At 36.3% G+C, this 15,153-nt stretch overlaps 1 protein-coding gene across 2 annotated transcripts; it reads right to left on the reverse strand.

The window, feature by feature from the left end:
• Nucleotides 1-491: 491 nt before the first annotated feature.
• Nucleotides 492-6,339, reverse strand: LOC111194350 (uncharacterized). 2 transcript variants are annotated; one of them, XM_049468283.1, is made up of 8 exons: nt 6,248-6,339; nt 6,019-6,153; nt 5,715-5,849; nt 5,367-5,435; nt 4,850-4,944; nt 2,700-2,826; nt 796-916; nt 492-704 (listed from the first exon to the last, which is right to left on the reverse strand). In XM_049468283.1, exons 1-8 carry the CDS (start codon nt 6,260-6,262, stop codon nt 583-585), a joined length of 819 nt encoding a protein of 272 aa, XP_049324240.1. In that variant the 5' UTR covers nt 6,263-6,339; the 3' UTR covers nt 492-582. The 2 variants fall into 2 exon arrangements, with proteins under 2 accessions (XP_049324240.1, XP_049324241.1); XM_049468284.1 differs by lacking the exon at nt 492-704 and having other exon boundaries at nt 716-916.
• Nucleotides 6,340-15,153: the final 8,814 nt, after the last annotated feature.

Genomic DNA, 15,153 nt, shown 5'->3' on the forward strand with positions numbered 1-15,153 from the left:
TCCCACCCACATGACATACTACAACTCTGATATTGGTCAAATTAATCCTTGCTGACCTGTGGAAACAGGCTTTTTGGGAATTAATTTCAATAGCTGTAATATCAAAAGTTCTATTAAATCAAGTCCCACCCACATAGCAAACTATCTTTTGTCACACCTTTTCCCTTGTCTGTCTTGTTTTTTTTTTTTTGTACTTTATTTGTTTGTCTGTTTCTCTGTCTGTCTGCCATTGTTTTCTGCTCTGTTTTGTCTCCTCCAATTTATTTGCCCTTGCTCTGCCCTGTCATTAATGTTCCTTATTGTTTTTTGTTTGTAACCTTGCCCTCTCGTTATTTGTTCCGGTGTTCTCCCTACCTGTGTTTGCTTTGTATTTTGTTTTTAGTTTTATTCTTGTTCATTCCAATAAATAATTTTCCAACCCACACGTAATACACATATAAGTTCATTTAACTCTTTTTATTGAGAAACTGTGTTTAAAATGTTCCAAATGAAACCATCGTTGGCATCTTTCACACTGAATCTAAAATAAAAATATATATATATATATTTATGATATTACAGTTAGTTATTGTAGTGATTGTCTTAATTTAAAATTACTATTATAATATTGAAATACTGGCAAATACTTCTTACCCAAACACAAGTCTTTTTCGATTGGGGAAGGTCCCGAAGTCCACACACAGAACAGTACTCATCCCTCAACACTGTTTATTACAAAATATATTTTAGAAACAGTGCTGAAAAATGTAAAAACAACCAAAAACACTTACAGTAAAACAATTTTGTAGCCATTACCTGATCCTCTAAGAATATCCAGAGCCATTTGTCCCCTGTATTGACACATCTGTTTTTTTGTGGGATTGATTTTCACAATTTGGGGGATTCTTGGAAATTCCTCAACCACACTCTTGGCCATCTGTATTGAAGACAATAAGATAATTCTTGAAATACATGTACTCAACAAACTTCAAACAAATAAAAATAGAAAAATGTCTGAAAAGCTTGGGGTGTTCTAATACTTTACATCAGTAGTGTGACAATGTGCAGCTTAGAAGGCAGAGGCGGACATAAGTGCAGGTATTTATTAAACAAAAAAAAAGACTTAAACATAGGGACTTTTGGTTTTTCTCAGCCACTTTGATGCATTTCTCAAATCAGAATTAATATTTGCATCACAGTGTGGGCACTTCTCAAAACATGTTGTTCAAACATAATAGATGCGCAGCTAATGCACATACTATACTCAAATTTCTCTGTCCAAAGGTACGTATTTATATCAGTGAATGTGTCAGGGTCAGAATATAGACTTCTTTAGTCATCAATTATGGATAGGAAAGTCAAAATGATTAGTCATTTGGTCCTGCTGTGAATCATAAAGTTTTTTTAGTCACTTCGGAGCATTTCTTACATCAGAATTGAATTTCTTAAAACCACTTGTTTAATCTGTACATCATCTAGTCATTTGTGCTCATCACAGAAGCCATTTGTTATTTAGTTTATACAAACAGCTAATTATTTGATACAACTGTCTGCTTTTTCCAAAATTATTAATTGGTTCTGTCCTGCAGATCACAATATATTATACTTTACTCTGCAGAACTGTCCTACGCACCAGAACAGCTAACCATTATTTTCCTGCGTATGTCCTTACATTCAAATTAGTTAATTCAGTTGTTAAAGCCTGTAAATCAGATTTTATGCATGTCTATTAGACATTTTTCTGGTAAATATCTCCTAAATTGATGATAAGCTATCAGGTGAGCTACTGTATATTATACAACAATAATATAGTTATACAATTATAGAGTGCTCCTATGTGGTCAGTGGAGCTGAAAATGCATAATGGATGTAGAAACAAGCAGGGGGTCATAATGTTATGCTTGGTTGGTGTATAATGGTACAGAGTACAGTAAATGATCTATGAACTATTGCTTTGATATGTATACATTAATGTATCTTGTCCAGAATAATAATGAATGTAATTCATAAAAGTCATTTTGTATTTTTTGGAATGTAATGTAATGGAACTGGAATGAGGTAAAACATACACCTGGAAGAGGCTGGATACAACCTGATGAAACACAATGTACTGACAGTCCTGTCTGTCTGTTCTGTGGTACAACATCTTGATATGTCATGTAAAATCATAGTAAAATAATAAATGTGAATGTTCAATTTCACTGTCCAATTTCTCGCAGTCAGGCTGCCATAAACAGCAATGTCTAACTGTATATTACTGAAACTGATTCATGATTCTTGGGAAAAAACGTAAAAATTGCTAAATAATTTAATCTTTGGGTCATGGACAGAGGATTTAGAGGGATGTACGTGCATTAGCTGCTCGCCCATTATAACGACCAGCTAACACACTGAAACCTGACATAGTAATATGCATAAGGTCTGACAGGGGAGCAGTAAAACAAAGAAAGTGCTAATACAGAGGGACAAACAAAGAACTTCTGGGACAATGTAAAGATATGGCTAGGACAGAGTCACAGGAGCAGAAAAGCACATGGCAAGAAAAACAAACAGGGAATGACAAACAGAAACAGGCCAGAAAATGACGACACAACACAGAAGCATGACAAGTAGTGTATATACAATATGTAATAAGTAATAAATAAATATTGACTGGCATTTTTTAATGAGAAATACAATTTTAAAGTATTTCTTTTTTTTACAAATCAATTTTACATTACCTGCATCACAAAGACACCACAGCTCACACCATCCCTTTGAAATGTGTGTTGAATTGTCGCAGGTTTCCACTGGATGTTCACCCAGTCCTCTCTTCCATGCTGATTGTGTCGCATTTTGAAGTACTGTCTATAATTTTAAAGAGTGGAGTTGCAGAAGTTAACCATACATTAACACTATAATACACAGAGAACACATGAGAACCTTTTTTGTAGAGGCTTAAACAGTATTTTTTTTTTTTTTTTTATTGCATTGGACCTAGCTATTAAGCTAAAATTGTGTCACAGTTGCCTTTCCAAGGACAAAACATTGTATTTTTTGTAGAATTATCACTTTTTGGCTTTTTTATTTTTATTTGTTGCTTCTTACATTTAAGACCAACTATTTTTATTTATGTTTTAGTGATCCTTTGATTTTAAATATATGGTCCACTACAATACATATTACATATACTGTACTGCGTTATAAGTGCTAAATGTCAATGAGTTTTGATAGCCAACTATTATTTAAATATTTAGGAAAACAAATTTTAAGAAATTATTCCTCTGATTACAGATACTTTGCCTTTCTCCATTACAACTTTCACTAAACGCCCTTTTTCCTTTTGATCCTATGAGTCAACACAGCTTACAAAACAGTAAGCACATCAGACCTTCCACATTGCAATATAGGATAAAACAAACATGTACCATTTTAACACTTCCCATTTACTAGTGCTAGTAAGTCTCTATACGAATGGTGATATTTGACTTTTTTTTGCTAAAGATTTAGTAGCCAAGAATATACATAATTATTGGCACCCATGGTTAAGAAGTGTTCTTTGGCTTCTAATAATTTGTTTTTTTAATAATATAGGACAACAATGCAAAAAAAAGAAAAAATCTTAGCTTTAATTCAAGTGCCTTTATTTGGTGGGGACAAAATGTGTTTTTGGCACTCCTGGTGTTAGTACTTTGTACAACTTCCTTTTGTAAACAAGACAACACTTAATCTTCTCCTATAACTCTTCACAAGATGGGAGAATACAGAAGAGTGATCTTCCATTATTCCTCTTTACACAATCTCTCTAAATCATCCAGAGTACTGGGTCTTCTCTTATAACGCTCCTCTTCAGCTCACCCCACAGCTTTTCTATTGAGTTGAGGTCTGGTCATGAGAGGAGCTTGATTTTGTACCTTGTGAACCATTTTTGAGTAGATTTGGCCAAATGTTTAGGGTAATTATCTTGCTGAAAGACCCAGTGAAGACCCATCTTCAGCTTTCGGGCAGAGGCCTCCAGATTCTGATTGTAAATGTCCTGATATTTCAAAGAATTCATGATCTCATGTATCTTTACAAGGTTTCCCGGTCCTTCGGAGAAGTAACAGGCACACAGCATCACAATCCTCTCCCATACTGAACAGTGGGCATGAGGTGTTTTTTTGCGCACTAATCCTTGTGTTACGCCAGACCAACTTAGAGTGTTTGTTGCCAAAAAGCTTTGACCAAATCTGACCAAAGCACACAGTCCCAGTTAAAATCCCAGTACCGCTTGGCAAAACACCTGATGATTGTTTGGGAGATCTCGTTACCCCAAGATGCCACCATTTGATTCAATTTAATTCACTTGCGTCCTCTTCCAGGCTTGTAAATTTTTTGTTTGCTCTGACTGTAGATAATGGCATCTGCAGGTGAGTGGCTATTTTCTTGTAGCCATTGCCTGATTAATAAAGGTTGACACACATCTGCCTTACTGGAATAGTGTGTTCTCTAGTCTTTCCCATGTTTAAAAGTGAGTAAGAGAAACAGGCCTCTGTGTTATGCCATAGTTATACCCAAGGGAAACAGGAAGCGATGAATTACTAATTAAAGGTTCCTCGATATATTGATTATAAACTACAGTAGAAATGACAAAAATGGTTTCAATACATTTAATCCAGAGAAATTGTTAAGAGTGCCAATAATTGTGGAACAGGTAATTTTATGGGAAATAATTATTTCTTAGTCAGGATTTGTTTTTAATTACTTGAGTTGAAGGAGTGAGATCAGAGTGAGATTATGCTTTTGCAATAAAAATGTAATTTATTTTACGGCTTTAAACACATTTTACCTAGGGCTGCCAATGATTATGGAGGGTGCTGCATGTAGTTTATTCAAGTTCCTAGAAAGTTACCCAAATTTGCGTGCTGCCTGTCTGGCCTCCTCCATTTCATCACAGCCACGTTGAGGGTCAAGCACAAAAATCTCTTTTGACAGGGCATGTATGTACTAGAAGAAAACATGGTAATTTCCCATGAATAAACAACATTCTTGAATACAAATCGTGACATTATTTCCTTGATCAACTTATTGTGGAAAGCAGATAAAAAGTTAGTGGAAGTTTAAACATAAGAAAAACACAATCACACTAAATATATTTTACAAAAAACAGAGAAATGTTCTATACAGTAACAAAGACATCCACACCATACCATTTTTACCATAATGCATAGTACAGCAACCCAATAAGGAGGTGCAATACTGAATAAGATTAAAATAAATAATTTTTATTTTTATTTATTTAGTATGAAAAACAGTCAGTCAAGTAACTCAACCCTGCTTATGCTGTCAGTTACACAAACCTGATTCTGGTCTGGACATAAACTGTTTTTTTTACATAGAATGCATCCATTTAAAAAAGTACTACTTACCACAAACCTCCAGTGCACACTTTTAACGTTCACAAAGCTGATGACTCCATCATACGCCTCAAAGTTGACCTGTAAGAAGACATTAAAATGAAAGAAGACCTATTATGTTCATTATTAATGAATGTTTAAACTTATACATTTGGAGTCAACCAAAATAGATTTACATGCTTCAATGACATTCATGATTGTCTCTTACTATAAATCTGTATTCACCCAATCTGAACCTCTGTTAGAGCTCATTTGTTGTCAGTCCCAGTCAATGCAAACATTTATATACAGAACACATTAAAGGAAAAAATCTAGTGTTATCATTACTATAACATTAAGTATATTATATTTGGTACCCACATTTCTCAAGCTTTGTCGGGCACATTGTTCTCTTGTGCCATATAAAACCACTCCTGTTGTGTAATGGCTGAGCTGGAACAACCTGCAAGTAGTGTCCTCATGATTCAAGATGGTTCTGAAGTAGCTCTCTATAGCCTTAATAAGTGAGAGAAAAGTTAAACACTGAACATTACACAACACAAATTGAATAGGTAAACAAACACAACTGCATTTAATGGCTTAAATAGACAAAATGCCACAAAACTCAAAATGGCAATGCATAAAATGAACTTGAGAAATAAACAGGTATTTTTGATAAGCTTACCTCACCGGCTATCCACTCATGAGGCCTCAGTGTCTGAAATTCTCTTTGACGCAACAAAAACTCCAATTTTTTGTCTGGAGCTCGTAAAATTGATACGACCAGGTCAGTGGGGTCATTTTTCCACAAAGTCTCAACCTGCAATTAAAGCAAACACAGTAAGCAATGCCAAAAATATTTTGCCTCTGCTAATTTGATTTGTATATCCTTTTATTTAGATGTTACAATTTACCTCGTCAGCAGGCATGCATGGTTTATTCTGTGACACATCTTTGGGACCTTTTCCATCTGCATCTTTTCCACAACTTTTCTTTTCTTTTCCCTTTTTTTTCTTCCCCTGTGGAAGTGGCACACTTTGAGGAGCTGAGAAGTATTTGGACTTGGTGGTTGTGCTGTTGGCTTCCTCCCTCTTGGCCCAAGTTTCTTGTGAATGACTAATGCTCTTTGGTGGCAGTGGTTTCAATAGAAGCTCCTGGGAGGGATTATTTTGCATTATGTGCTCAATGAATCTTGCTTGTAGCGAGCAATGCATTTTTCTAATGAAGGCTCCAGGTCTGATATATTTACGCTTACCCAGAATGGATTGTTTTACAATGCCAAACCACCGCTCTACATGGCAATTCGTATCCCTGGTCTTTACTGCGTGTTTTGCAGTTGGATTCATCTTTTCATCTGAGGAATACCTCTTCAGATTCCCCAGCAGCAATCCACTCCACATGGGAAAGAGGCCAAGATAGCTGTCAAAAAGGATTTTAATAATCCCTGGACAGTAGTAGGGGTTATCCTCACTGGACTCACTCTTCTCATTTGCCACTTGTACTTTGACCATGTCTAGCACCTGCTGAAATTCCTTAGAGAATGGTGACCTGCCCATAATTGTTTTGGCAGAACTTTTTTCTTCTTCACTGTCACAGGTTTGTATTTTGCAGTGCTGTTCCAATTCCTTTGTGTCTCCCAATGTGACTTGTGATTTTGAAATGATGTCTTCAAGGACATTGAGATTGTTTTTGACAGATCTTGACTTTCTTTCTGCAAGGAGGACAAAACAGAAGGATCTGAAAATATCTAGAGCTACTTCCAGTGATGTGGCATTTTGCAGTCTTGCAAAGACAAAGGTAGCAAATTCTTTGAGACCTTTATCCTCAGTTTGCCTTCCTATTGCCTGTGTGACTGCTTTTAGGATGTGGGCAGCACAGAGATGCAGTACGGTAAATTGCCGTATTTCAGCCCATGTCTTTTCACCTCTGCAAACTGTGTGAGCTCTGTCAAGGTAGGACAAGATGTGTTCTTTGTTGAACGCAAGCAGTGCACTTTGAATTAAAGCCCAGCTGAAGTCTGTCTCTACCTGCCGGACTCGAATTTGTGTGTATTTTGCCAAGTCTAGTGTGAATTTCATCAGCCAAAATGTTATAGGGGGAACGGAATGCTCATTGGTAAGCATTTCGCACACAGGCACAGGTGGTGCATCCCTACCCTTTCCTGCCAGGGTGAGTGAGTAGTACAACACACGTTTTGCTTGATTTGGAATTTTGGAGACAACACCACCAGTTGCATCCAAGTATAGGGTCACTGGATCTTTTCGCCTTAAGTGTTGCACTAGAATGCTGATTCCAGTTTCAGAGTACATGTGCACACCAAAAGGGTTTACTTGATAATGCTGGATATAACCTGGCATTTTATAGAACTTGGTGTCACATTCCTTCATTATAGTTTGAGTTAAATGGATCTCCATCAACACATCATTGTGGAGACGAGTGCTCTTCCTCAGCTCTGACGCAATTACTTTAAGGACGTTCCTATTAAGGCATCTGGTGATGTTTCCAGACAAAAGCTCAGACACAGGTGTAGATCTTAATTTACTGTAGTACCAATGACTGGATCCCCATTTCATTGACTTTGCAATTTTTCCTCTTCTGAGGTATGCAGCTGGTCTGAACTTTTTTTCTGTCAGCTTATGTTGTATTTTTCCTCTTTGTGAAACCAATATTTTGACCTTTGTGTTTTGGCCAGATGGTTTTTTTTCATTGAAAAAACATACTTTGCTCTGCAAGAAGGGAACGTGCACACAGCGACAATGTGCAAATACGGAGCATTTACTTTCCTGCTTTCGTTAGACTTTACATGCTGGTATTTGAAGGCCAGAGTGCAACAGGGATTTTTTTGTTTGAAAGAACTGTAAAACCACAGGGTCCAAGGCTGTCTCAGTTTTGTGTGTCCCTTTAATGGAGCTATTTTATTCCACTTTCTTCTTTCTATTGTAATTAGAAATTTTTTCTTTAAACATGGTAGTTTTCGCCACACACTGCGTTTTTTCCTCTCCTGTGGCTCCAACTGTTTCGGACTCAGTGGTGTATTCACTGGTTCTGTTTCACTCCCTGGTGAGCCCTGATCTGGACCCTCTATCTCACTTTCCACTGTGATTTCATTTGTTGTCTCACTTTCAATTGTGCCTTGATCTGGAACTTCTGCATCACACTCTAGCAGGCCTTGGCCCCAACCCTCTGCTTCACTGCCTGATGTGCCTTGGCCCGAACCCTCTGCCTCACTGTATGATGTGCCTTGGCCCGAACCCTCTGCCTCACTGTCTGATGTGCCTTGGCCCGAACCCTCTGCCTCACTGTCTAATGTGCCTTGGCCCGAACCCTCTGCTTCATTCTGGTTAGCCTTGTGCTGAACCCTTTGCTTCACTGTCTGATGTGCCTTGGCCTGAACCCTCTGTTTCACTCTCTGGTAGGCATTGGCTTGTATCCCCTGCTTCATTGAAGTACCATGTGCTGAACCTTCTGCTTCACTGTCTGATGTGCCTTGAGCTGACCTCTCTGCTTCACCATCTGATGGGCCTTGGCATGTGCCCTCTGCTATACTTTCGAATGTGCCTTGGGCTAAACACTCTGCTTCTCTGTCTGATGTACCTTTGACTGAGCTCTCTGCTTCATTCTTTGGTCGGCATTGATCAAGTTCCTCTGTCTCTTTATCTGATGTGTCTTGATCTAGATCCGCTGCCTTGTCCCCTGGCTGCAAGTACATCTCATGTCTAAGAGACTTCTTCTGTTTTACTTTCTTACTAACTGGTCCAAGTGGCTCCGTCTCTCTCACTGGCATGTCTGGTAATTTAGAATAATGTTTATTAATCATTTGTAAATTAGTATGTGAAAAGCATAGTAGTTTGCACCACAGTTAATAAGGTGCATGGACTAAGTGCAAACATCATATAGTTTTAAGACATACACATATTTGAATGCCATTACCCATTCCAAATATTCATCTTTAAAAGTCTCAAATTAGAGGTTAAATAAAAGTTACACATGAAATCAAGAAAATTACTAACTTTTTAATATCGGGGAACTTAAAACTGCACCTACATGAACCTGCTATGAAATACTTCTGCTTACCTGTCTCCATCTCCTTACTTTCCCTCATAGCCCTGCAGAATTGCTCCCTAACACAACTACGGTTATATGTCCACACAGTCCACAACCAGTGACAGTTAGTTTTTGCATTGTTTCCAAATAAAGCTATGGACACTTCAGACCACACTGCAGAGGAGTAAGCTTGGTCCCGCCTCAAAATATCTGCTGCTTGCAACTCTCTGAGAACAGCTTCCTTTCCTCCTGCTGCTGTCCACATTTCCTTTCTTGAAACTCTTGTGCCTTTTTTGTATCTTCCCATGTTGTTATAGTTGTTCTAGACCTAAGGGCAAAATGAGAGTCAACCCATTTCAGTACTTACTCAAAATATAAACAATGCTGTGTATTAGCCTGAGTAGATGAAATGTGTTTTTAAATAATTTGAATTACCATTTTCAGTGTTCAATTAAATATTTTCCCATGGAAAAGCATGGATGAATGCTCAATATCTGGATACTGATCATTCAAATTAATTGGCCAGTTGATTTATTACACATAATGTAACCTGCAGCCACAATTCCAAAAACATTCTGACTGTGTAAAATGTAAATAAATGTAATTAAAAACAGACATTTCGTAGACCCATACTGTGTCCAAATTAGAACATATACATGTTAATTTTGTTTACCGTGAGACATTGTACCATTCCATGAAATTCCATGAAAAGTATTTTAGAGTTTGATAGCAGGAACACATAAAAAAATTGAGATGGGTTAACAAAGGCTAAAAAAGTAAATGGTACTAATAAAACGTGCTGCAATAGAACCTGTCATTAAACTTGGTATAAAGAGTGCATTTTGGAGAGGCAGAGTCTCTTTCAGAAAGAAAGAATGTAGAGGTTCAACAATTTGTAAAACAAAATTGTGGAATAATTTCAGGAAAATTGTGAAGACCTTGAATATCCCATCATCTACAGTACATAATATCAGCGAAAGATTTAGAGAAAGTGGAGAAATTCCTCTGTGTAAGGGGTATTTCACAATTTTCCTGAAATTATTTGAGGGTCTGGGTTGACATTAGTGCCTTTGGCGTGAGCAGGTTTTAGAAAAGCATATGACCCCATCCAAATCGCTGGTGAAAAATCTAGTTTAAGACCAGTTTTTGCTGGTTGCTAGTTTTAGGTGGTCTAAGCTGGTTAAAAAACTATCCATCCAAACAAAAACACACCAGTTTTCATTTTAAATGAACAGGAGTTTCCAAAAAAACAATATTTTTCTTTACCTTTGGATCAGTGGATGAACAAAACATCAACAAATCACCCAGATGAGTGTTCTGATATCCATGTGGGATCAGGCCATTTGTTAAGTGTGATTCTTACATGTCTTCATTGGTACAAAATTGCTTCCCTCCACTAAAACAAGTTCCATCTCACCCTCGCCATCTAAAGGTCATCAAGTTTATTACAAAGAGAAACATTCTGTATATTGTTATTTCACCTGTGTAAAACTTGAGTGAATTGTTAGAAGTCCTGTTTTTTTTACTTTAAAACTCAAGAGGAAAACACTTAAAACTACTACTAATGAAATAACAGAAGATTAAAGTTACAAATATAACTGCTGTATTATATTAGTAAACAGTGGAAAATCCCCCTAATACAACATCTATCACCACAGGTCAGCAAGAGTTAATTTGACCAATATCAGAGTTGTAGTATGTCATGTGGGTGGGACTTGATCTAATACAACTTGTTCTGTATCAGTAACCTTAATGGTTCAAAAGCTATTAAAATTAATTCACAAAAAAACTGTTGCTACAAATCAGCAAGGGTTAATTTGACCAATATCAGAGTTGTAGTATGTCATGTGGGTGGGACTTGATCTAATACAACTTGTTCTGTATCAATAACCTTAACGGTTCAAAAGCTATTAAAATTAATTAACAAAAAACTGTTGCTACAAATCAGCAAGGGTTAATTTGACCAATATCAGAGTTGTAGTATGTCATATGGGTGGGACTTGATCTAATACAACTTGTTCTGTATCAATAACCTTAACGGTTCAAAAGCTATTAAAATTAATTAACAAAAAACTGTTGCTACAAATCAGCAAGGGTTAAATTGACCAATATCAGAGTTGTAGTATGTCATGTGGGTGGGACTTGATCTAATACAACTTGTTCTGTTGTGATACCCTCAACGGTTCAAAAGCTATTGAAATTAATTCACAAAAAACCTGTTGCTACAAATAAGCAAGGGTTAAATTGACCAATATCAGAGTTGTAGTATGTCATGTGGGTGGGACTTGATCTAATACAACTTGTTCTGTTGTGATACCCTCAACGGTTCAAAAGCTATTGAAATTAATTCACAAAAAACTGTTGCTACAAATCAGCAAGGGTTAATTTGACCAATATCAGAGTTGTAGTATGTCATATGGGTGGGACTTGATCTAATACAACTTGTTCTGTATCAATAACCTTAACGGTTCAAAAGCTATTAAAATTAATTAACAAAAAACTGTTGCTACAAATCAGCAAGGGTTAAATTGACCAATATCAGAGTTGTAGTATGTCATGTGGGTGGGACTTGATCTAATACAACTTGTTCTGTTGTGATACCCTCAACGGTTCAAAAGCTATTGAAATTAATTCACAAAAACCTGTTGCTACAAATCAGCAAGGGTTAAATTGACCAATATCAGAGTTGTAGTATGTCATGTGGGTGGGACTTGATCTAATACAACTTGTTCTGTTGTGATACCCTCAACGGTTCAAAAGCTATTGAAATTAATTCACAAAAAACCTGTTGCTACAAATCAGCAAGGGTTAAATTGACCAATATCAGAGTTGTAGTATGTCATGTGGGTGGGACTTGATCTAATACAACTTGTTCTGTTGTGATACCCTCAACGGTTCAAAAGCTATTGAAATTAATTCACAAAAAACCTGTTGCTACAAATCAGCAAGGGTTAATTTGACCAATATCAGAGTTGTAGTATGTCATGTGGGTGGGACTTGATCTAATACAACTTGTTCTGTTGTGATACCCTCAACGGTTCAAAAGCTATTGAAATTAATTCACAAAAAACCTGTTGCTACAAATCAGCAAGGGTTAATTTGACCAATATCAGAGTTGTAGTATGTCATGTGGGTGGGACTTGATCTAATACAACTTGTTCTGTTGTGATACCCTCAACGGTTCAAAAGCTATTGAAATTAATTCACAAAAAACTGTTGCTACAAATCAGCAAGGGTTAAATTGACCAATATCAGAGTTGTAGTATGTCATATGGGTGGGACTTGATCTAATACAACTTGTTCTGTATCAATAACCTTAACGGTTCAAAAGCTATTAAAATTAATTAACAAAAAACTGTTGCTACAAATCAGCAAGGGTTAAATTGACCAATATCAGAGTTGTAGTATGTCATATGGGTGGGACTTGATCTAATACAACTTGTTCTGTTGTGATACCCTCAACGGTTCAAAAGCTATTGAAATTAATTCACAAAAAACCTGTTGCAACAAATCAGCAAGGGTTAATTTGACCAATATCAGAGTTGTAGTATGTCACGTGGGTGGGACTTGATCTAATACAACTTGTTCTGTTGTGATACCCTCAACGGTTCAAAAGCTATTGAAATTAATTCACAAAAACCTTTTGCTACAAATCAGCAAGGGTTAAATTGACCAATATCAGAGTTGTAGTATGTCATGTGGGTGGGACTTGATCTAATACAACTTGTTCTGTTGTGATACCCTCAACGGTTCAAAAGCTATTGAAATTAATTCACAAAAAACCTGTTGCTACAAATCAGCAAGGGTTAAATTGACCAATATCAGAGTTGTAGTATGTCATGTGGGTGGGACTTGATCTAATACAACTTGTTCTGTTGTGATACCCTCAACGGTTCAAAAGCTATTGAAATTAATTCACAAAAAACTGTTGCTACAAATCAGCAAGGGTTAAATTGACCAATATCAGAGTTGTAGTATGTCATATGGGTGGGACTTGATCTAATACAACTTGTTCTGTATCAATAACCTTAACGGTTCAAAAGCTATTAAAATTAATTAACAAAAAACTGTTGCTACAAATCAGCAAGGGTTAAATTGACCAATATCAGAGTTGTAGTATGTCATATGGGTGGGACTTGATCTAATACAACTTGTTCTGTTGTGATACCCTCAACGGTTCAAAAGCTATTGAAATTAATTCACAAAAAACCTGTTGCTACAAATCAGCAAGGGTTAATTTGACCAATATCAGAGTTGTAGTATGTCACGTGGGTGGGACTTGATCTAATACAACTTGTTCTGTTGTGATACCCTCAACGGTTCAAAAGCTATTGAAATTAATTCACAAAAAACTGTTGCTACAAATCAGCAATGGTTAAATTGACCAATATCATAGTTGTAGTATGTCATGTTGGTTAGACTTGATATAACTTGATGTGTGCAGTCCACACCTAGTCAGTATTTTCAGCAACCGTTAGATTTCATCAAGAAATTTTTGCTTTGGTTTACATAAAGGCTCATTTGCAAAACACTAAGAGCTTTTCAAAGTAAACAAGGTATTGGAAGTAATTGATATTGTTACAACAAAGATTCAGCAAGAAACAGATAAATAAAAAATTTATTAGAAGAAAAAAAATAACATTAAACAAAAATTAGTTAAAAATACAACTCAAATATTTAGACAGTAACATTTATAATTGTCCAACTTTGGTGCCACCTGCTGAAACAATTGTGCAAGTGAAGAGGTATTAGTTATATTTCATAATATTTATTTCAGAAGTAGTCACAATAGAATGTAAACCTTTTAATACTATCATTTGACAATTCTTACATGGTTTAATTACGGTTCTGTATACTCAACTAAAATTAAACAAACCAATGGTTACTACCCACCAATGACAGTATTACCATCAACAGTAAAACAGAAAAAGAAACCCTGAAAGCCCTCTGTTGAACTGCAGGTCAAATGACAGTAAGACTTGCAAAATGGGCTACAAGTGATTATTTGATAAAATATATACTCAGTTGAAACTTTGTCACAAAATCAGAATGAAATACTTTATGAAATATTTTTTAAAAAGGTTTTTTAAAAACAGTTACAAATTGAACAAAAAATGAGTGTAACCTTTATATTTTTAGATTGTTTTTAACAAAACAATTATTATAAAAAAATATTGTCAGGAACTCCTGAAGTCTTGTCATTTGTGACCAGCTAAAAACACTAAAGTACACTACACTTTCATATAATGAAGCATAAAGCATTTGCCCCGCCCATCTTCATTCGCCTTTTTGCTGTGTCGCGTAGTTTGTAGACGGTCCCTTAGCTCTCGTGCAGGTCGCGGCAGCCCATAGACGACAATGTGTTCTGTGGTTTTCTAAAGGCAGATGTTTGAGAGGGGAAAGACGTTGTAGCTGCTTGCTTTGGATGTCAGCATATAAAATAAGCAAGTATTAACCATTTTGCACACACAGTTCAAAAGCTATTGAAGAAAGAAATCCGAATATGCGAATATGAAACCAACTTTACCGGAGTGCAACATGGCGGAAGATTTTGTCTTCATTTTCATTGAATGAATGGGAACGGCGACCATCTTTTTTTTTACAGTGTCTGGTTCAGAGGGACATGTTATCTACTGGTGTTGATCCATTGTTCCCACTGCTGACAACCTTTATGGAGATGCAGATTTTATTTTCCAGCAGGACTTGGAACACTGCCTACACTGCCAAAAGTACCAGGTGTTCTTATATAACATTTGAATTATCTAAGAAACTGATT

The sequence above is a fragment of the Astyanax mexicanus genome, chromosome 19, assembly GCF_023375975.1.
Source record: "Astyanax mexicanus isolate ESR-SI-001 chromosome 19, AstMex3_surface, whole genome shotgun sequence".
Taxonomy (NCBI): domain Eukaryota; kingdom Metazoa; phylum Chordata; class Actinopteri; order Characiformes; family Acestrorhamphidae; genus Astyanax; species Astyanax mexicanus.

Bases quoted from the DNA above. Each gene is read 5' to 3' on its own strand.
- LOC111194350 (XM_049468283.1), bottom strand. The intron at 5,436-5,714 runs GTGGGTACCAAA...GTCTTCTTACAG, and splicing joins CCCGACAAAGCTTGAGAAAT to GTCAACTTTGAGGCGTATGA. The intron at 4,945-5,366 runs GTAAGTAGTACT...GTTTTCTTCTAG, and splicing joins GTGTGCACTGGAGGTTTGTG to TACATACATGCCCTGTCAAA.